This window comes from Diabrotica virgifera, chromosome 7, assembly GCF_917563875.1.
Source record: "Diabrotica virgifera virgifera chromosome 7, PGI_DIABVI_V3a".
Taxonomy (NCBI): Eukaryota; Metazoa; Arthropoda; class Insecta; order Coleoptera; family Chrysomelidae; genus Diabrotica; species Diabrotica virgifera.
In genome coordinates, this window is record NC_065449.1 from 242,207,323 (window position 1) to 242,229,334 (window position 22,012).

At 31.4% G+C, this 22,012-nt stretch overlaps 1 protein-coding gene across 1 annotated transcript in view; it reads right to left on the reverse strand.

The window, feature by feature from the left end:
* LOC114329174 (collagen alpha-1(XV) chain) overlaps positions 1–22,012 on the reverse strand; it is a gene marked incomplete at its 5' end in the record, with an annotated part of 898,386 nt that overhangs the window by 179,936 nt on the left and 696,438 nt on the right. Inside the window, 5 exons of the mRNA XM_050657117.1 lie at positions 5,458–5,517; positions 13,447–13,554; positions 14,012–14,220; positions 14,282–14,690; positions 14,966–14,995. Coding sequence (XP_050513074.1) covers positions 5,458–5,517; positions 13,447–13,554; positions 14,012–14,220; positions 14,282–14,690; positions 14,966–14,995 — 816 coding nt within the window. The remainder of the gene's footprint in view (positions 1–5,457; positions 5,518–13,446; positions 13,555–14,011; positions 14,221–14,281; positions 14,691–14,965; positions 14,996–22,012) is intronic.

A 22,012-nucleotide genomic window follows, 5' to 3' on the forward strand; every position in this document is an offset into this window, starting at 1 on the left:
TACTTTTAAAAAAATTAAACAAACAAACATTGACAAATTCAATGCTTTAGCTAACAATTTAGAAACAAATGTACTTTTCTTAAACAACTCAAAATGGTTTAAAAACGTTTCGACAGTTGACATACCAAAAGATATCTCAGACTTCTTATCACTTGGACCGAAATTTAGTGTCACATGCAATAATCAGGACATAAATATACATAATTTTCTAGCAGACATAGAGAACATCATCGAAGATATACCCAGCACATCTAAATATTTACTAAGAGCTAAAGTAACCAATATAACAACAAATTTTATTCAAAATCCCAACATAGTAGAGTTGTCTCATCTTAAAACAACATTTTATAAAACAAAAAAATTTCTTAAAAATCACCCTGATTTATACATTCTACCGGCAGATAAAGGAGGATGTACTGTCGCAATGGACAAATTAGACTATATTCAAAAAACAGATACTCTTCTTCAAGATCATACAACGTACATTCAAATCAACAATGATCCAACCACCTCTATCCAGACTGCACATAATAAATTAATAAAAACTTTAAAAAATCAAAACAAACTTACAGAACAACAAGCCAAAGAACTAACAATTTACAATTCTGATATACCTAAACTGTATGGCCTACCAAAGATACATAAAGCAAATATACCATTACGTCCAATTGTCAGTACTTTAAACTCCACAACTTACAACCTGTCCAAATTCTTGGGAGACATACTTAAACAAACATTTGAACATGAGCCAAGTTTTAATACAAAAGATACATTTTCTTTTGTAAATTCTATAAATGGACTTCAGCTACCAGATAATTATGTTCTGATCTCATTAGATGTAGTGTCATTGTTTACTAACATCCCTGTTAAGTTGATCATTGAAATCGTACAAGAAAAATGGTCTAAAATAGAACAATTTACATCTTTATCCAGAAAAGACTTCCTCTCATTGATAACATTTCTATTTGATAATACATATTTTTGTTTTTATGACAAATTCTATAAACAAATATTTGGAACTCCAATGGGCAGTCCTATAAGCCCAATCCTAGCCACAATTATTCTAGACCATTTAATAGACATTGGAATCTCAAAATTGCCGTTTTCACTACCATTTATTTATAAATTTGTTGATGATATAATATGCAGTGTACCTTTTAACCACATCCAGACAGTACAAGCAATATTTAATTCACTTAATCAAAATATTCAATTCACTGTCGAAAATGAAAATGAAAATAGTATACCTTTTTTAGATACCAAAGTTATAAGAACAAATGATAACAAAATTATATTAGATTGGTATCAAAAAGATACTGCATCAGGCAGATTTATAAATTATTATTCAAATCATCCTAGAAATCAAAAATTTAACACAATTATATTTATGAAAAATCGAGTGACGACAATTTGTGATCGAAGATTCTTAGATGTCAATCTGAATAAACTTTTTGAGATGTTTTTAAACAATGGCTACCCAAAACACATTTTAAAAAAACTCATTTACAACACTCACTCCTGTGATAGAGCTTTGATAAATAATCCTCAACCAGTTATTTACAAAAAAATACCTTACGTAAAAAATTTAACAGACCAAATTGTCCCACTTTTTAAACCATTTCCAAACATCAAATTAGTCAAGTACAATCCACTTCTAAATTCAAAGTTTTTCTCGAAAACTAAAGCTAATACTCTAAAGGGATTAATGAGCAACATAATTTACAAAATAAATTGCATTGAATGTCAAGGTTGTTATATAGGTCAAAGTAAACAGTGGCTTAAGCAACGTGTCACTCAACATAAAAGTGACTGTAATATCAGAAAAAACTGTTGTGCCTTGGTAGAACACCATTTAAAGACGGGACATAAATTTGACTTTAACAATGTAAAAATCTTGGAACAAATTGACAATTATAAAAAACGACTCTTCCTTGAGATGGTACATATTATCAAAACTCCAGAATCTATTAATTATAAGACTGATACTAACCATTTGAGTAATATCTACTGTAACATTCTAAATAATAAATAACCTTTAAAATATTTTCAAAAAATGTAAAAATTCAAACAAATTACTCAATTATTCACCTAATAATTAATCCATCTTAATTTTTATTTAATTTCGAAAATTATCAGCCTTATACTAACTCACTATGTACCATCACTTACATTTTATAGATCAATTTAATATACTCTAGTCTCTTTCTAAAATTTTTCTACTATTAATCATACCTTTCCACCTTAAAATTCCGTTAATATTTTCTTTGGTTTACTTTGACCTATTTATTATTAAAAAAAGAATTTTAAATATCAGACAATATTCTACGAATATAAAATTTATTGCAGTTACCATAACTCCGAAATAATAAATGTCAAAATCAAAATTAAGTCAATGTCCCTTACGATATGTTAAAAAAATCTAAATTAATACTCTTATAGTTGTAAGTAATTAAATATTTAGCTTTTGTTAATTTCTAATCTTAATAAATTTACAGTTTTCTCCTGAAGAAGTCACAAAAGTGTGACGAAATATTGAGAAATAACAAATAGACTTTTATTTCACATGACCGAATTGCTGAAACTTCAAACCACTATAACACAGTACGGTCGAAAATATTTGTACAAATATATATATATATATATATATATATATATAAAACAAAATATGCACAAGGTGGAATGCAACCATAGACACGTGTTTCTGACTTATTAGTCGTCATCAGTATGATATAGCTATAGTATATATATAGTATATAGTATATAGTATATAGTATATATATATATATATATATATATATATATATATATTTCAGCCTTGTTTTATATATATATATATATATATATATATATATATATATATATAAATAGATGAAATAGAGAATGTGGAAAAATCCCCTTACGAACAATTCACACATCCACCATTTCGGGCTGGGAAAAATTTTTCGAATAGAATCAAAGATCCAAACACCAGTTCTTAGAAATGTGTTTCGCCCTATATATATATATATATATATATATATATATATATATATATATATATATATATATATATATATATATATGAAAATTACTAAGTTCTCGGGAAGAACCGCGTTGAGAATTTATAACTCGACGTTTCGGCACCCTTTTTGGAGCCATTATCAAGAGGGGTATGGTTCCGTTCGAGTTCGGGGTCTCAATCTGCCTACTCCCCTCACTCGTGACGTACCAGTAGTGTCTTGTTCTCTAGGAGAACGGTCAAGCGGCACTGAGGTTTCAATCTGCCTACTCCTCAGTGTCGAGTGACGACCTGTCTTCGCCTGTGTAGCTCCTTTTATACTCTCAGTGCGCGCGGGAACTGTATGCGCGGGAGAGGCCTGAGTGGGATCGACTGACGTGGGGATTCGCCGAAGCAGCGGTCGCCATGTTGCCGGCAGTCTTTTGGCGTCATCGCGTGTGTTTAGGCTGTGAGGGCGTTTTTCAATTTCGATGGCTTCACGGATGATTCTCGATTTTAAGGAGCGGACAGGGGCGATGGTTTTTGCTTTCTCGAAATCTATTTGGTGACCTGTCTGAATATGATGTTGGGCAAGGGCTGAAGTAGTGTCGGAATGTTTTACAGATATGGAATGTTCGTAGATACGGTTTTGGATTCGTCGGTTTGTCTGTCCTATGTATGTCCGTGGGCAACTGGAACAAGGTATCTCGTAGACACCATGGTCTTCATTGGGGATTTGGTCTTTTACGGATCTGACAAGATTGCACAACTTGGAGTGAGTAGTGAAGACGGTTTTGATATTTAGAGGGGTAAGAATTCTACTAATCTTGTCAGTGACACCTTTGATAAAAGGTAGAAAGATTTTGGGTTGATCGGGCGGCAAGTTTTCTTTATTAGATGGAATGGGATTTAGATGTTTCTGAATGCTCCTATTGATTTGGGTTTTATGGTAGCCGTTTTGTAAGAGTGTTTGCCTTATTGAATTTATTTCAGATGGTCTGTGATTGTCCTCACTAAGCCTTATAGAGCGGGAAACAAGAGTGTTGACAACTGAACTGAGTTGGGCGGGGTGATGATGTGACTGGGCATTGAGATACCGATTTGTATGGGTGGGTTTTCGGTACACGGAATAGGAAAAACTGTCCAAAAGGTCCTAATTAAAAACTCTTTCTCTTCAAATTGCCAATTTTTGAGATAATGAATTTATGCAAACTCAAACGTCCTCACTTATACTACAGTGTCCCGCCCGCTTGATTAGCAATTAAAAAACAAAGGGGTTTTCGATACTGTATTGTAAAATACTTTTCGGGATTTCATCAATCGATGTTTAAAGAATATCTACCTACCTTGGCAACATTGAAATTTTCAGTTAAATGTCCGATTCAGGGATAAAAATGGCCGATTTCGCAATTTTTAAATTTTTAATCGCTTATATGTCCAAAACTATTAACCTAAGAGAAAAGTCACTAAAGACCTTTTCTGTTTGACATGATTCAAAAAACCTAAAAAAATTTTGATGCATTTATTTATTTAGCGTATGGCTCTATCACAGTTTTTGTATAAAAATAAAGATCACAATACATTAAAAAATAATAATAATTAATTTAAATATTAGCTATTGTGATATTGCCGATTTTCACAGTTACCTCGTGGATGTTGTTCTTGGTAGAAGTAGAAATCAAAGCTGCATTTTCTATGTCTGTACGTCCGTAAGTTGCTACACCGTAGGCTCTGTCATAGGTAGCACCCAGTAGATCATAGCCGGGGATTTTTCCTCTTGAACTCAATTGAAATTCGTTTTCTCTATGCGTTTCTTGTAATGCGACCAGATCAATATCGTTATCTTTTAATAGTTTGTGTAGAATTTGACATTTGGCTCTACTTATACCTTCTATATTTAATTGGCAAACTCTTAAATTGAGTCCAATTTCTTTTGTAAATTCTTCTTTGGAAACTCCATTCAATAACTGTGTCATCTTTAATAATTATCTTATTGATCTTTAGGAAAGATTGTCTGGCGCCTCTTGTGCTAGCTCTTTAGTTTACCCAGGGTGCATGTGCATGTGCAGTATTACTTTGATGCAAAAATATAGTTTTAGAAAAAAAACCCTAATCTTTCCCCTCGCCTGCCCAACCACACATACTTAAATTTAAACTTTACAGGAGAAAGTTTTTTTCCGTTTAATTATGTAATTTTTGATTAATCTGGTAGATACTCGTGCAGGGCTGATGCCTGCCAGGTCATGGTTTTTAGACTTGGTGTACTATGAATTATCCCTAGACAAATTTCTAGCCTTACAGGACGACCGTTAGTCGGAGGGTTCAATAGCTCTTAGACTACAAGAAGAATCATTACTGACACCAAAAATAGATTGTTTTATGAGGAGAAAGAAACTAGAAATTTAATTCACGGTCTACCTACATATATGTATATGGTAAAGAAAGTAATCATAAAGTAGTTAATAATTTGAAATACTTACTCCTCCTGAATCGCCCTTCGTTCCTTTCGTTCCTGGAACTCCCGGTATTCCAGGCCTTCCCTGTAAAATATTAATTTAATATAAAAGTACATCAAAGCTTACACTTTTGTGTGTAACAATTAGGAACTAAATTTAATTTTTATTGGACTTTTCTATTACGTTCTTTTAGAAAAAAACCTCTATTAAACGGATCCTTTGTTTGGTATGCGGAAGCACTTAAGTTATTAACCTTCTTTGTTCTTCTACTGGCTAATGCCCCTAGTTAATTTGAAAAAGGGTATAGTCAGGTGAATAAGAACAACTAATTAAAGTATTTATTTTTGATATTATTTATTTTTGAGACGAAAAAAAAAATACTAACAAGATATAACCCACACAATTCTACAGATGATGAAGCCCTTTTACTTTCAAGAACCGCGGAGGAACAAGCAGGTTTTGTTCCCGGGCGTAGTACTAGGGAATTTTAAACGTACGACAGATCATAGAAAAACCCGCGAAATCAACATTTTTCATATCTATGTTTCATAGATTATAGTTAAGCTTTCAATTTAGTGAAGTGGAATACAATGTGGAAGGTTTTGTCCGAAATGAGAGTCCTGAATCATCTGATATTGTTAATTAACAACCTATACAATAACAATTATGCCAGGGCTGAAGTAAATGGGGAACTAACCGAAAGTTTCATGGTCACTATGACGTGAGAATCCATGGTTTCATGGCGTGGGGAAAGGCTGCAAACAAAATCCAATTTCATTCAATATAATGGTGAATGGATAATGTGGAAAGCTACTGAGAACTGGAACAGTGACGTCACTATCGGCGGGAAGACGATTTGCAACTTGATATATTTTGGACAAGTGATTCCAGGATACTGCCTTAAAAAACTTACCATCCTGGTAAATATAAAAGGCCACATAAGTAAAGGTAGATCTCCCACACGATACACGGACCATATTGTTGTTACTATTGGCACTCCATTTTAGAATGTGCTAGAATAGCAGAAGATAGAGAGAAATGGGGGTACATTGGAAAAATCAGCTAATAGCTTTATGATATCACGATACCTGCAACATGTTAACGACTAAGGAAAAGAAGAAGAGAAACCCATTGTCAAGAACAAATTACAATAAGTTCCACTATCTTTATCTCAAAAATGATCGACCCTGGCCTATACCTAATGAGTTAAACAGAGTCGTAATTAAAACATTCATTAATAGAGATATTATTTAGTATTTGCGAAGAAAAACTTACTTTTGAATTATTTTGCTGTCCAGCCCGCAAAAGAGATACGTATATTATATTAGTATTCAACAGATTTCAAAATACACATACAGTAAAACCTCCGTTAACCGAAACCTTTTTAACCGAAACATCGTTTAACCGAAATGGCCGACAGTTTCAATAAATTTGTCAATAAAAAGTGAATTTAAAAAAGCAATAAAATTAAGGAAAATTAACATGTTTAGAGTGTTTTTTTAAAGAAATCTTCTATTTTCTTTAGTGTTTTCCTTTGACAACGATGTTTTGCAGCTATATCTCTCCAATACTATGTAATTTGATATAAGAAGAATACAAAAAACAATGTTATTTTTAACAGAAATTCTTGTTATCCGAAACGGCCTCCCCCCAATTATTTCGGTTAACGGAGGTTTTACTGTAGTTTCAAAAGTTATGCATCACCTCTAGTAGGTACTCATGATTTTTACACATTTATAGATTCGTACCTTTATATAGCGCATATTTAATAGACATTTATTTTTCATATAAAATAAGTACAACTATTTTGGGTTTTTATTTTCCATATAATTCATCTGGTCTTGCCAAGTTGTAAACGTTTGAAAAATTTATTGTGCTAAAATTTGTGATATTATGTATAATGAATCATAATAGTTCAGAGAAATAAGGAAAAAAAATATCCTGTTGGTGACACAACCCCCTCCAGGCTGAAACCAAATTTTTTGAGTAGTATGGACATCTACAGGGTGTAACAAAAATACAGGTCATAAATTAAACCACATATTCTGGGACCAAAAATAGTTCGAATTAACCTAACTTACCTTAGTACAAATATGGACACAAAAGAAGTTACAGCCCTTTGAAGTTACAAAATGAAAATCGATTTTTTTGAATATATCGAAAACTATTAGAGGTTTTTTGTTGAAAATGGACACGTAGCATTACTATGGAAAGAACATCTTAAAGAAAAATTATAGTGAAATTTGTGCACCCCATAAAAATTTTATGGGGGTTTTGTTCCCTTAAACCCCCCAAACTTTTGTGTCCGTTCCAAATAAATTATTATTTTGGTGCCATTAGTTAAATTCAATATTTTTAAATCTTTTTTGCCTCTTAGTATTTTTTCGATAAGGCAGTTTTTATCGAGTTGCGGCTTCTTTTTTAATATGTTTACATAAAAATGTTATGAGGGTTTTGTTCCTTTAAACCCCCCAAATGTTTGTGTACGTTCCAATTAAACTATTACTGCGGTACCATTAGTTAAACACAGTGGTTTTAAAACTTTTTTGCCTCTTTGTATTTTTTTGATAAAGCATCTTTTATCGAGATGTGGCTTCTTTTTTAATATGGTTCAAAATATACTTAAAAATGTAAATCATAAATAAATTTTCATATTATTACCAAGTCTCCATAACCGTACTTTACCATATACAAATATGTGGTGGATTTGACAAATATTCAAATATCTCGATAAAAACTGACTTTTGAAAAAATTACTAAGAGACAAAAAATTTTTTAAAAACTTGTGTTTAACTAATGGCTCTACAATTATAATTAAATTAGAGCGTACACAAAAGTTTGGGGGGGTTTAAAGGAACCAAACCCCCATTAAATTTTTATGGGGTGTCCAAATTTCATTATAATTTTTTCTTAAAATACTACTGCCATAAGAATACCACATGTTAATTTTCAATAAAAAATATCTAATAGTTCTCGATATATTGGAAAAAATCGATTTTCATTTTGTAATTTCAAAGGGCTGTAACTTTTTTTCCGTGTATATTTGTACTAAGGTAAGTTAGGTTCAATCGAACTATTTTTGGTCCCAGAATATGCGATTAAATTTATGACCTGTATTTTTGTTACACCCTGTATAATAATAACCTATATGTTTCCTGCAGCCGATTTTGATGATACATATACATAGTTATAAACAAATAATAAAGATAAAAAACGGTAAATTTTCGCTTTTTCCGCCTATTACCAAAAACTTAAGCATTTTGAACAAATTTGAGAATAAGAAACTCATAATTTGTATAAATAACTTCAATATGGCGTTCGCTGAATATGTCAATCCTTATTGGTTGAATAGAAAATTGCAAAATAAATCATAAATTTTGAGTTTTAATAAATATTCATAACTTATGTAACAATTAACTTAGAATCTTGTTATTACATGAAATGTTGAGACTTCTGGTGCTTAAATCATACCCTAAATTTCAAAGCAATTGGTTAAATAGTTTAAAAGTTATTTAATTTGTTTATTCCAAATAATTTTTTTTTGCAACACTATAAGTCAGAAAATGATGAAGTTACATTAATACCTTGGATAGTTTATGAAAGAAGAATATTTACAATATTAATTTAATTAAAAAGAATGACAAAAAATAATTCTAAATATTTGCAAAATTATTTTGCAAGAACATGTGAATTAAAAAAAGGGGGGGGGCTAACTTCGTCCCTAATAATTATCCTAGGACAATTGTTTTTCTTTCTAAATGTGTATAAAAATTCAGTCTTTCTAAATATGACAAAATAATTTTTCTACGGGTAACGGGTAAAAAGTTATTCTAATTGTTTATAAGTAAGCAAAGAATCGACATGTTTTGCAAAATAATTTTACACTGTTTAAAATTACTTTTTGTATTTTTTTTTTAAATTAAGTTAATAGTATGAATGTTCTTCTTTCATAAACTGTCTGAAGTATTACTGTAACCTCATAATTTTCTGACTTATAGTGTGACAAAAAAAATGAATTTGGGATAAACAAATTAAATAACTTTTAAACTATTTGACCAATTGCTTTAAAATTTAAAATATAATTTAAGCACAAGAAGTCTCAGCATTTCGTTTAACAAGAAGGTTTTTACAATTTTTATATAAGTTATGAACATTTATAAAATCTCAGAATTTATGATTTATTTTGCAATTTTCTAAGCAACAAATAAGGATAGACATATTCAGAGAACGCCATATTGAAGTTTTTTATATGATTTATGAGTTTATTATTCTCAAATTTGATTAGAATGCTTAACTTTTTAGTAATAGACGAACAAATCGAAAATTTACCCTTTTTTGATCTTATTTGTTTATAACTATGTATATCATCAAAATATGCCGGAAACAAATATAGGTTATTAATTTAGATGTCCATACTACTCAAAAAATTTGGTTTCGGCCTGGAGGGGGATGTGCCACGAGAAAAAGCTTATTTCACTGGACTATAATTTAATTTCTAAGTTGGATCGTGCAAGAATTATCGCCTTAGTTGAAGATGGCCATTCATAGCGTTTCGTGGCGGAAAGAGTGGGTGTTTCCCAGATTAATTCCTTACGGATGTGGACTAGGTTTCTGGAGATACATTCAACACAGAATTGAGCTCGCTCTGGTAGACCCTGATTTACCAATGAGCAAGGGAATAGATTTATCAGAATTTTCATTCGAAGAAATTCTTCTATGTCTATACCAACACTCCAAAGAGACATGCTACAGGATTCAGAGTATCGTTGGTCACAATAAGAAGAAGAATTTTAGAGTCAGGTTTGAGGAGTCGTCGACCAATAAGAATTCTTCAGCTACAACCTAAACATATTTTGCACCGCATCCAGTTGGCTCAAGAACACATATACTCCTCCCACAGTAGTTTTGAAATTTTATGCTTTTTTCAGTCGAGACCAGAATCTGTTTAAATAGAGGAAAGTCGTCAATTATGGAAAACCATTTTGTTTTGGGGATATAAAATAATACCTTTATAGAAATGAAAACAATTTAATGTTATGACACATCAGTCATACATTTTTATGTAGTAATTAAAAGCCTTCTATTAAATATCTTATTAAAAAAAAATCGAACAAAAAAACAAAATCCCAGATGAGTAACCAAATATGGAATAGGTACCCATATATGGAATATAGGCATAAACCAACATATCAATAACAAAAATAGACATAAACATCTGAGATCAAATAAATTTAAATAAGAAAATTGTGAAAAATGAAAAAAGTAGCTTAATTCACCTGCAGACATCACAGATCCATGTACGAAACTCTGGACCAGCACAATCATAATGAGCCCACTTACACTTAATCCACTATTCCATAATTACGTACCAACGACTGTCCATATTTGGAATTGTACATTAGTTCAAACTAGTATCAACATTTTTTCAAGTCGTAATGTTTTAATTACAGAAGGTCGTAAAATATCAAAATAAAGGTACTGCAGGGTGTAACAAAAATTCAGGTCATAAATTAAATCACATATTCTGGGACCAAAAATAGTTCGAATGAACCTATGTAACTTATCTTAGTACAAATATGCACATAAAAAAATTTACAGCCCTTTGAAGTTACAAAATGAAAATAGGTTTTTTCGAATATATCAAAAACTATTGGAGATTTTTTATTGAAAATGGACGTGTGTCATTCTTATGGCAGGAACATCTTAAAGAAAAATTATAGTGAAATTTGTGCACCCCATAAAAATTTTATGGGGATTTTGTTCCCTTAAACCCCCCAAACTTTTGTGTACGTCTCAATTAAATTATTATTGTGATACCATTAGTTAAAATCAATATTATTAAAACTTTTTTGCCTCTTAGTATTTTTTCGATAAGGCAGTTTTTATCGAGTTGAGGCTTATTTTTCAATATGTTTACATAAAAATTTTATGGGGGTTTTGTTCTTTTAAACCCCCCAAATGTTTGTGTACGTTCCAATTAAAATATTACTGCGGTACCATTAGCTAAACACAGTGTTTTTAAAACTTTTTTGCCTCTTTGTATTTTTTCGAAAAGGCACCTTTTATCGAGATGTGACTTCTTTTTTAATATGGTTCAAAATATCCCTAAAAATGTAAATCATAAATAAATGTTCATATTATTACCAAGTCTCCATAATCGTACTTAACCATATACAAATATGTGGTGGATTTGACAAATATTCGAAATTTCTCGATAAAAACTGACTTTTCCAAAAAGTACTAAGAGGCAAAAAAGTTTTAAAAACATTGTGCTTAACTCATGGTACTACAATAATAATTTAATTGGAACGTACACAAAAGTTTGGGGGGTTTAAAGGAACAAAACCCCCATAAATTTTTATGGGGTGTCCAAATTTCACTATATTTTTTCTGAAGATGCTACTACCATAAGAATGCCACATGTCGATTTTCAATAAAAAATCTCCAATAGTTTTCGATACATTCGAAAAAATCGATTTTCATTTTGTAATTTAAAAGGGATGTAACTTTTTTATGTGCACATTTGTACTAAGGTAAGTTAGGTTCAATCGAATCATTTTTGGTCCTAGAATATGTGATTAAATATATGACCTGTATTTTTGTTACACCCTGTATTTATATATGCAATAGCATAACAAGTCTGTATTCATGCATAATAACCAATAATACTCGTTGAAGATATTTACCTTTAAAATTTTCTGAGAGACGATAAAACAAAACGCTTCTGTCAGACACGTATCGGTCGCGCATCTGACACAGAGGTGTGAATACGATAATAAAGAGAGGGACTAAAATAGAGGATGGTCTTATAGTGTGCTTCCAACTTATATTTTCGGAGAAATCAAGGAATTCCATATTAGGGCACTATTCCATATTTGGTTACTTTTCTCTAGTGATAGCCGGCGAATTGGTGTTTGGTTAGAGCCAACAAGAGCTGCACAACTAGCACATTCCCGTTCCATACTTCCTTTCGCTAGTGCCAGTGTTATGTTTTAGTCAGGTGAACGCATGGAATTAATAGTTATGGATTCTAGGGGACTTTTAGAACCTCATGTGAGATTATGGCGAGCAGCTCTGGGTGAAACTTTTGTAGTTATGGATGATAATCCTCGCCCACATAGAGCTCAAGAGGTTATGACTATCTTGAGACAAAAGATATTCGCCGTTTGGTGTGGCCTGCGATGTCTCCAGACATGAAACCCATTGAACATGAACCTCCTAGAACCCATCATGAACTTAAAATTGTCTGTAGAGAAGAATGTGAGAAACTGCTACAGGAAATGATTGATAGACTTGTTACCAGTATTAGAGCTCGAATATTCAAATTGTGAAATACATTTAAAAATAAAAAAGCAAAAAAATAAAAACTAAAAGTTTACTGCGCCAAAATATCATTGTAATATTTCTTGTATCACTTAACATAATGAAAGAGGTTCAACTTTGGGTGTAGCGGCCATCTTCACTTTTCATTAAAAATATAACTTACTAACCTTAAGTTTATATATATAATATTAAACTTATGACGACTTCGCCTTTTGTTATTAAAGCTGTATTTGCAGCTGGTACATTCTGGAAGTGTATTTGGTCGAACAAGAGAGTTCATGAATACATTAATTCCAAAAGTTGGAGGTTAAATTGTGCTGTTAAATTTAGTTCGGCTCATTTGGGGTAACATAACATACAGAGTGTCCACAAATGGACATATTAGAAGATATCTACTGAAAATTTGTTATTTCTTAATTACAGAGTGATGTGATAACAAATGCATTTGACACAAGGAGACTAGAGGGACTCCCTTATAGCTTCTAGAGGCATAAGGAAGACACAAAAAAAAAACAAAAACGAAAATATGTGTAGCACGAACTGATTAAAAAAACACGTTAGTGAATATTATGATAGGTGGTTGATAATAAAAAAATGTCTCTGATTTTACAGAAAAAGATATTTACCAACAGCATCCAACATTTATCTAACATTACCGTATTACGTATTAGGTTAATAAATTCAACGTACCATCCATCCTGGCAGTCCAATTTCTCCAAGTTTTCCAGGCGGACCTGGTGGACCAACTGGACCAGGTTTTCCTCGTCTTCCTCGCTTACCCATATCACCTTTCTGACCCTGAAAATGATAAATATGGTTGAAATGGAGACTATTAATGTGGTTTTTGAACTAACTGCTTTACCAATAACCATGATTATTTACCAATATCTACAAACATTAGACTACTAACGTGATATTTCCTGCTATCGTATGGAGTTGAGTCGTGAACCATCAGGGAAGTTACTTGCAAAAAAATACTATAATAATAGTATAGTCAGAGAAATGAACATCTCAAATCAGTAGCTGGAAAACCTGTGTATTAGATTTAACTGTACGATTTTTAAAGAAGCTGTGAACAAATGCAAACTGCATCTTGGTGGCCAATATTAGTAAGCAAGAAAACAGGAAAATCCAAAAACTCTCAATGAAAAATAAAATGCAATGCTACCGAAGAATAACTGGTTGAATTACAGCTAATTAAAGACTGATACTCAAAATAACTGAGCTACTTCTTTCCTATGAAATATTGACTTACTTTAATTGTCATAATATTATCGGTTCCATCTGCAGTTACAATTGAACCCGGTAGTCCTCTCTCCCCTTTATCTCCCTTGGAACCTGGAGATCCCATTGGCCCTGTCGCTCCATCAATACCTGGGTCTCCCTTCTCACCAGGAATACCTTCGGTTCCTGGCATTCCAGATACACCAGGTATACCAGCTTCTCCAGTATCACCTTTGTCTCCTATAACAAATAACATTAATGTAATTAAATTGTATTAATTGTAATTATTAATACAACTCACCCTTCGGTCCCCTCTCTCCTGTATCCCCTTTAGCTCCAGGCAATCCAGGCATAATTTTAATCGCTTCCTCAGCAGTACCACCCGCTATATGTATCCCAGATGGTCCAGGTGGTCCTGCAGGACCAGGATTTCCAGTGCTACCCTTCTCACCTTTCTCTCCATGTTTTCCCAGAGTACCGGGAATACCATCCATACCAGGCGCTCCATCGTCACCTCTTTTACCCTGTACGCCTTTCTCGCCCGGAATACCCCTATCACCACGTTCACCTTTAAGGCCTGGCTCTCCATGTGCACCCTTCGAACCTGCTGGCCCCTTTTCTCCTCTGGGGCCTATAGGGCCTTGCTTGCCTGGTTCGCCCTTGGGCCCTGGTACTCCTGGTCTTACCATTGAACCTCCTAAGACGGTGTCCTAAAATATAAACATACAAACATAATTTGAAAATACAATTTAAATTAGTTATATGGATGTCTGTTTTGCTCTCTACAATTCCCACTTTGCTCATATTATCAGATGAAATGTTTTGTCTTTACTGAAAAATAAATTATTACATCTAGTAAAGTGGTCTGGTAAAGTGCTTCTCAAGAAAACTTGCTCGAAAAAAAATCAGACTGTAAATCTGCTAAATATATGAGAATGAAAGAAAAAACGGATCAATTTAATTCCAAAAAATTGTTTATGCCTACCTTGAAGGGTCCCCTTGGCTTCCAGCTTGGCTGAAAAACAAATAACTTACATTAAAAACCAAACACACATAATTTTTCTAAAATAGTAATACATTTTTTCATTAGATAAAACATTTTATTTTTCTAATTCATCTATTTTTAAACAAGGCCGCAATCATGTCTGGATATTTGAGAGATTTTTTTTTGAAAAATGGCTTTGGCAGAGCCAATTAGCCAGACTTATTTGTGATTGATTGCAGATTCATAGTCATAAATTTCTTATTTTATAACATAGGTACATACTACAATATTATTTTTAGATACATAGGTACATTGTGTTGCTTTTTTATTTTGTTTTTTTATTTATTTTACTGTGTTTTTTTAATTATTAATTATTAATTAATATTAATTTTTAATTATTTTTTAATTATTATTTATTTTAATTTGTGCTAAACACTTTTTTTACTTTCTTTTTCTTTAGTTTTCTTTTCTTTTGAATTTTTGTTTCATTTTTTATTTATTTTTATTTTTTTTTGTTATTATTTTACTATGTGCTTTTTATACAGCGTGTCTACTTAAGTTGGAAACATATGGGAAACTTTTTTGTTATTCATTTTACGAAAAAAGGTTATTCTTTATAAAAAGTTCTGCATGCTTTAAAACCTAAGATTAAATCATCAGATATCAAATTTTGTTAATATTATACGAGGTATGGCAAAAAATATGAACTTCGTTCAAGAGTAAAGTACCTTTATTTCTCACAATATCGACAATTCTTATTATGAAAAGTTGTTTGGAAATAAAAAATAAGCTCAAATATGCAATTACATGCTTCTAATTGAAAAAAGATATTTTCCAAATTTTTCTCAAATTTATTGATACTAACTTCGTTTTTATTAATTACACATACGATAACTCTTTTATTATTACTTTTACGAAAAAAAAGGTATTCTTTATAAAAAGCTCTTTATGTCCTAAGACCGAAGACGCAACCATCAGATATTACATTTTATTAATTTTATACGAGGTATGTCAAAAAATATGAGTATTTCACTCAAGAGTAAAGTAACTTTATTTTTCACAATATTGAAAACGGTTATTAAAAAAGTTGTTTAGAATTAAAACTATGCTTCAATATGCAATTACCTCTTTCTAATTGAAATATTGTGAAATATAAAGGTAGTATAATCTTGAGCGAATTTCATATTTTTTGACACACCTCGTATAAAATTAATAAAAGTTGATATCTCATGGTTGCGTCTTAGATTTTAGACCATGCAAAGCTTTTTATGAAGAATAACTTTTTTTCGTAAAATGAATAATAAACGAGTTATCATATTTGTAATAATTAAAAACGATGTTGGGTATCCATAAATTTAAGAAAAATTTTTTTTTCTATTAGAAGCATGTAATTGCATATTTGATCTTAGTTTTTAATTCGAAACAACTTTTTGTCATAAGAATTTTCGATATTGAGAGAAATAGAGGTACTTTACCCTTGACCGAAATTCATATTTTTTGACATACCTCGTATAATATTGAGAAAATTTGATATCTGATGATTGAATCTTAGGTTTTGGGGCATGCAGAACTTTTTGTAAAGAATAACTTTTTTTCTTAAATTCAATAATAAAAAAGTTTCCCATATGTTTCCAACTTAAGTAGACACGCTGTATATATTTTTTTCTTTTTAATTTTTTCAAAACGCATTAACAAATTATGCCTAGTTAGTAGGTACATATTACATTTACAACTTGTATTTACATAATTTAGCATGTTTATAAATGAGATGAAGAATTTCCATATCATTTGTATATATTAAAATATTAAGGTTTATTGGGAAAAATTTTTTTAAATCTTTTAATTTCTTATAAAGGTTGTTTATATTATTTAGTTGTAAATGACATTCTAATATCACATGTGTTATATTAGACTTATATTACATATTATGTGGTCTGGAATAACCAATATACATACAGTGCGCTGGAATAAGTGTTACCCCCCCCTTATTAACTTATTTATTTTTAACACATAAGCAAAACGCTCGGACAGGTCGATTTTTAAAATAATCTTAGTATATTATACCATCAATGTTTCGAACTTTACGCGGTCCCTCTTCAAGTGACAGTATAACTTTGATTTTTTTAAATGGCAAAATACATCATGTGACACCTCATTTAAAAGATTTTAAAATACAGATTACAAAAATGTGTATTACTTTAATCCTTTTTTTAGAGCATAGGCGCAAAACTTGGTTTGAATTCTTTTTAAACGCATATATTTTTTTCGAATCCTGAGAAAACTAATAAGTATTTTTGAAAATTTTAAACGCAGAATGAAAGATTACAATATTACCAAAGGCAAAGAGTCCCTTAGCATAAACAAAAAGTTGCTTTTGAATCATATATTTGAAATTAAACATCAGACTAAATTTTCTCTTTTTTCACCACTGTGACTTATTAAAATAAACATTATAGAAGTTCTCAGGGACTTTCTACCATCGATAATACTGTAATATTTCATTCTGCATTTAAATTTTTCAAAAATACTTATTAGTTTTCTCAGGATTCGAAAAAACTGAATGTATTTAAAAATAATTCGACCAAAATTGTGCGCCTACTCTCTCAAAAAGGATTGAAGTAATATACATTTTTGTAATCAGTATTTCAAAATCTGTTAAATGAGGTGTCACATGATGTACTTTACCTTTTAAAAAAATCAAAGTTATGCCTGTCGTCTGAAGACGGATCGCGTAAAGTTCGAAACATTGATGCTATAATTTACTATAATTATTTTAAAAATCGACCTGTCCGAGCGTTTTGCTTATGTGCTAAAAATAAATAAGTTAATAAGGGGGGGAGGTAACACTTATTCCAGTGCACTGTATGAGAATGGACAGCAAAGTTAGTTTATACAACTTGCATCAGACCTGTTATGACCTATGGCATTGAATGAAGAGAAGACACCAATAAAACCAAAAACATGCTACGAACAGCTGAAATAAAGACACTAAGAGCAATTGCAGGGAAGACAGGAAGGGATAGAATACGAAACAACATCATCAGGGAACAATGTGGCGTGCAAGATGTAGTAAGATAGGGTAAGCAAAGACGAACAGAATGGTTCAGTATGTAAAAAGAATGGAGGAGCACAGACTGCCAAGAATTACGCTAGCTAGAAGGAAAACCAGCTGACCAGAGTCTACCGGGGAGACCACCAAAAAGGTAGAGAGATAGCTGGCAGTCTACCTCTCAAGAAATACTTCAACGTCAGAATTAACAGATCGATAGGTCTTCAACAAATAAGAGAAGGAGGGAAGATTTTTCTAAACTCAAACCATTCTGATTTTATAAATACAAATGGCTTATTCCCAATAAAAATAATAAATTGTGTTAAGATGTCACAAAAAATAGCTTTAAAATAAAATTAAATGGCAGCGTCTCATCAATATCACGTCGCACATTCAAGATTATCAAGGAATCAGGAAAAAGAAGAAGATAGAGTCGTTAAAATTACTCTATAATACATAAAAGTATGATTTAATAATCACGTAAACATCTTTTGATATATCATTAAAAAAATTGGAACTTATGTACCGGGTGTCCATTTATATTTGCCCCCATTTTAACTGCCTATAACTTCTAAACGGCTGAAGATAGAAATATGCGGGTTTCGCTGAAATGTTTTATTTTAGTAAAAGTTTTGTTTGAATGGATCGAATTTTTTATATTGCTTTAAATAAAATGGAGGATTTTTTAAAAAAGCGTTGTTGCCTATTTTTTTTAATAAAATACCCTGTATATTTTTTTTGTAAGTTGAAGAATGGTCATTCACCTATCCAGCGATATAAAGTTTTTTAAAATCGGTTGCCAAATAACTGAGTAATTAACTTTTGAAATGAGAGATGCAATTAGTCCAGAAAGCCACTGCGCATCCGCTAGGAAAAATATTCTGATTCGGATTTTTTGCACAATCTTACTCAAAAAGGACTCCTTTTAACAAATTTGCATGTTGCCAGGACCAAAAGGTAGTCAAAAATTTTTTAAACGTTTTTTTTTTGTTTTTTTCCTAAAATTATTTTTTTTTTGCATGGAAAAATATTTTTTTAGGTTTTTTGGATCATTACAAACAGAAAAGGTCTTTAGTGACTTTTCTATAAAAATGATAGTTTTTGACATATAAGCGATTAAAAATTTAAAAATTGCGAAATCGGCCATTTCTAAGCATCAAAAACTATCTGAAAAACTGAAAATTTGAGTGTTGCCCAGACAGGTAGATATCCTTTAAACATCGATTGATGAAATCTCGAAGAGTTTTTTGCAATACAATATTTAAAACTCCTTTGTTTTTTAATTGATAATCAAGCGTGCGCGACACTATTTTTCACCGACAGTATGGTGCAAATGAAAGGAATAAATTCGTTATTTCGTAAACCGGCGACTTTAAGAAAAAATGCCGAAACAGGTCGATTTTTATTTTTAAGTTATGATATTGTGGTATATATGGTATACTAGTGACGTCATCCGTATGGGCGTGATGACGTAATCGATGATTTTTTTTAAATGAGAATAGGGGTCGTGTGGTAGCTCATTTGAAAGGTTCTTCAATTCTCTATTCAGTAATGTAAACATTTACATAATTATTTATACAGGGTGTCCTTCTACTTCTTTTTTTGTCAAATAATTTAATTTAACAAAAAATTTTTGGACACCCTGCATAAATAATTATGTAAATGTTTATATTACTGAATAGAGAATTGAAGATCCTTTAAAATGAGCTAGCACACGGCCCCTATTCTCATTTAAAAAAATCATCGATTACGTCATCACGTCCAGATGGATGACGTCACTAGTATACCATATATGCCATAATATCATAACTTAAAAATAAAAATCGACCTGTTTCGGGATTTTTCCTTAAATTCGCCGGTTTACGAAACAACGAATTTATTCCTTTCATTTGCACCATACTGTCGGTGGAAAATAGTGTCGCGTACGCTTGATTAGCAATTGAAAAAGGAGTTTTGAATATTGTATTGCAAAAACTCTTCGGGATTTCATCAATCGATGTTTAAAGAATATCTACCTACCTTGGCAACATTCAAATTTTCAGTTTTTCACATAGTTTTTGAGGGTTAAAAATGGCCGATTTCGCAATTTTTCAATTTTTAATCGCTTATATGTCAAAAACTATAATTTTTATAGAAAAGTCACCAAAGACCTTTTCTGTTTGGAATGATCCAAAAAACCAAAAAACTTTTTTCCATGCAAAAAAATATTTTAGGAAAAAAACAAAGAAAAACGTTTAAAAAATTTTGACCACCTTTTGGTCCTGGCAACATGCAAATTTGTTAAAAGGAGTCCTTTTTGAGTAAGATTGTGCAAAAAATCCGAATCAGAATATTTTTCCTAGCGGATGCGCAGTGGCTTTCTGGACTAAATGTGGAAATCACATAACAGAATATCAATAATTTGCTTAGTTATTTTAATCATACTATTATGTTATTCAGTTATGCGATTTCCACGTTGCATCTCTTATTTTAAAATTAATTACTCAGTCAATTGCCAACCGATTTGAAAAAACTTTATATTGCTGGATAGGTGAACGACCGTTCTTTCAGTTTACAAGAAAATATACTGGGTTGTTCCCCTAAAAAAAGTCAACGACGTTTTTTCAAAAATCTGCCATTTTTCGTAATTGAAAGCGATATACAAAATTCAATCGATTCAAAAAAAAACTTTTACTATAATAAAACATTTCAGCGAAAACCGCATATTTCTATCTTGAGCCGTTTAGAAGTCATAAGCAGTTAAAATTGGGGGACATATAAGTAGACACCTGGTACTACAGAAGTACCAACTAAATCATTTTTTAACTTAAATCAAACCTTTTTAATTTACTAACCACATTAAAAATTAAAACTATGGCTTAAATTAAATCTCGAACATTTATTACATCCCCGTATAAAGCCTGTAATTTAGTGTAATAAAATTACCTGTGTTATACACAACTCCTCATTTAGCTGTTATCGCTCTAAGCTATAGAGTTTACACCGATAATAAATATTGTTGCATACAAAAATAGTTAACGTGAGGTTTTGGTCTAGAGTTACGAAATGCGGTTCAAGTGTACTGAAAACAAACACGAGCATTACGAGCAACATGAGATGAGATGAATAATTGAAAATCAGATACGTGAAAAATTGAAAAAAATTGACGAGATATTCATTTACGCTGAAGCAGAACAAGTAGAATTAAAACAATACACTTTTTATGATTACTGAGCTTCAGAAATGGTTATTTATTATGATATTGATGCGTAAAAAATAGTTAACGTCGAGGTTTCGGTCTAGAGTTACATTGTGTATATAAATACCAAACAAAATGTGGTTCAAAACAAACACTAGCAACACGAGATGATCATGATACATAATAGACAAACAGATACGAGAAAAATTGAAAAAAATTGACAAAATATTCGTTTTTGTTGAACTTACACAATGAACATTAAAAAGCACACTTTTTTTATTAGCGAGCTTCAGAAATAGTTATTTATTACACATGTCTAAGGGGCTTTTACCTTCATCAAAAGTCGATACCTGAAAAATGGAATAGCGCAGTAACAATTCTTTTGCATAAAAAGGATGATAAGACAGACTTAGAACATTATAGACCCATTAGCCCGCTAAACCCGTTATACAAACTCAGGGCCGTCTTAACCATACGCGGCGCCGGGGTGCAAGACTCATCTTTGCGCCCCCTTTTGTCAGAAAGTTATATTATAGGTTATAGGTACGCTAAAATTAAAACCAATTATGTTTGCTTTCTTTATTTATACAGGGTGGGCCAAATAAAACAGTCCACCTCGATATTTGACAGTAGTTATTAGATTTTAAGGAAATGCCGAAATAGGTCAATTTCTATTTTTAAATTACAATTTTTTGATATACATTTCATACTAGTGACGTCATCCATCTTGGCGTGATGACGTAATCGATGATTTTTTAAATCGGAATAGGGGTCATGTGTGGTAGCTCATTTGAAAGGATGTTCAATTCTCTATTCAGCA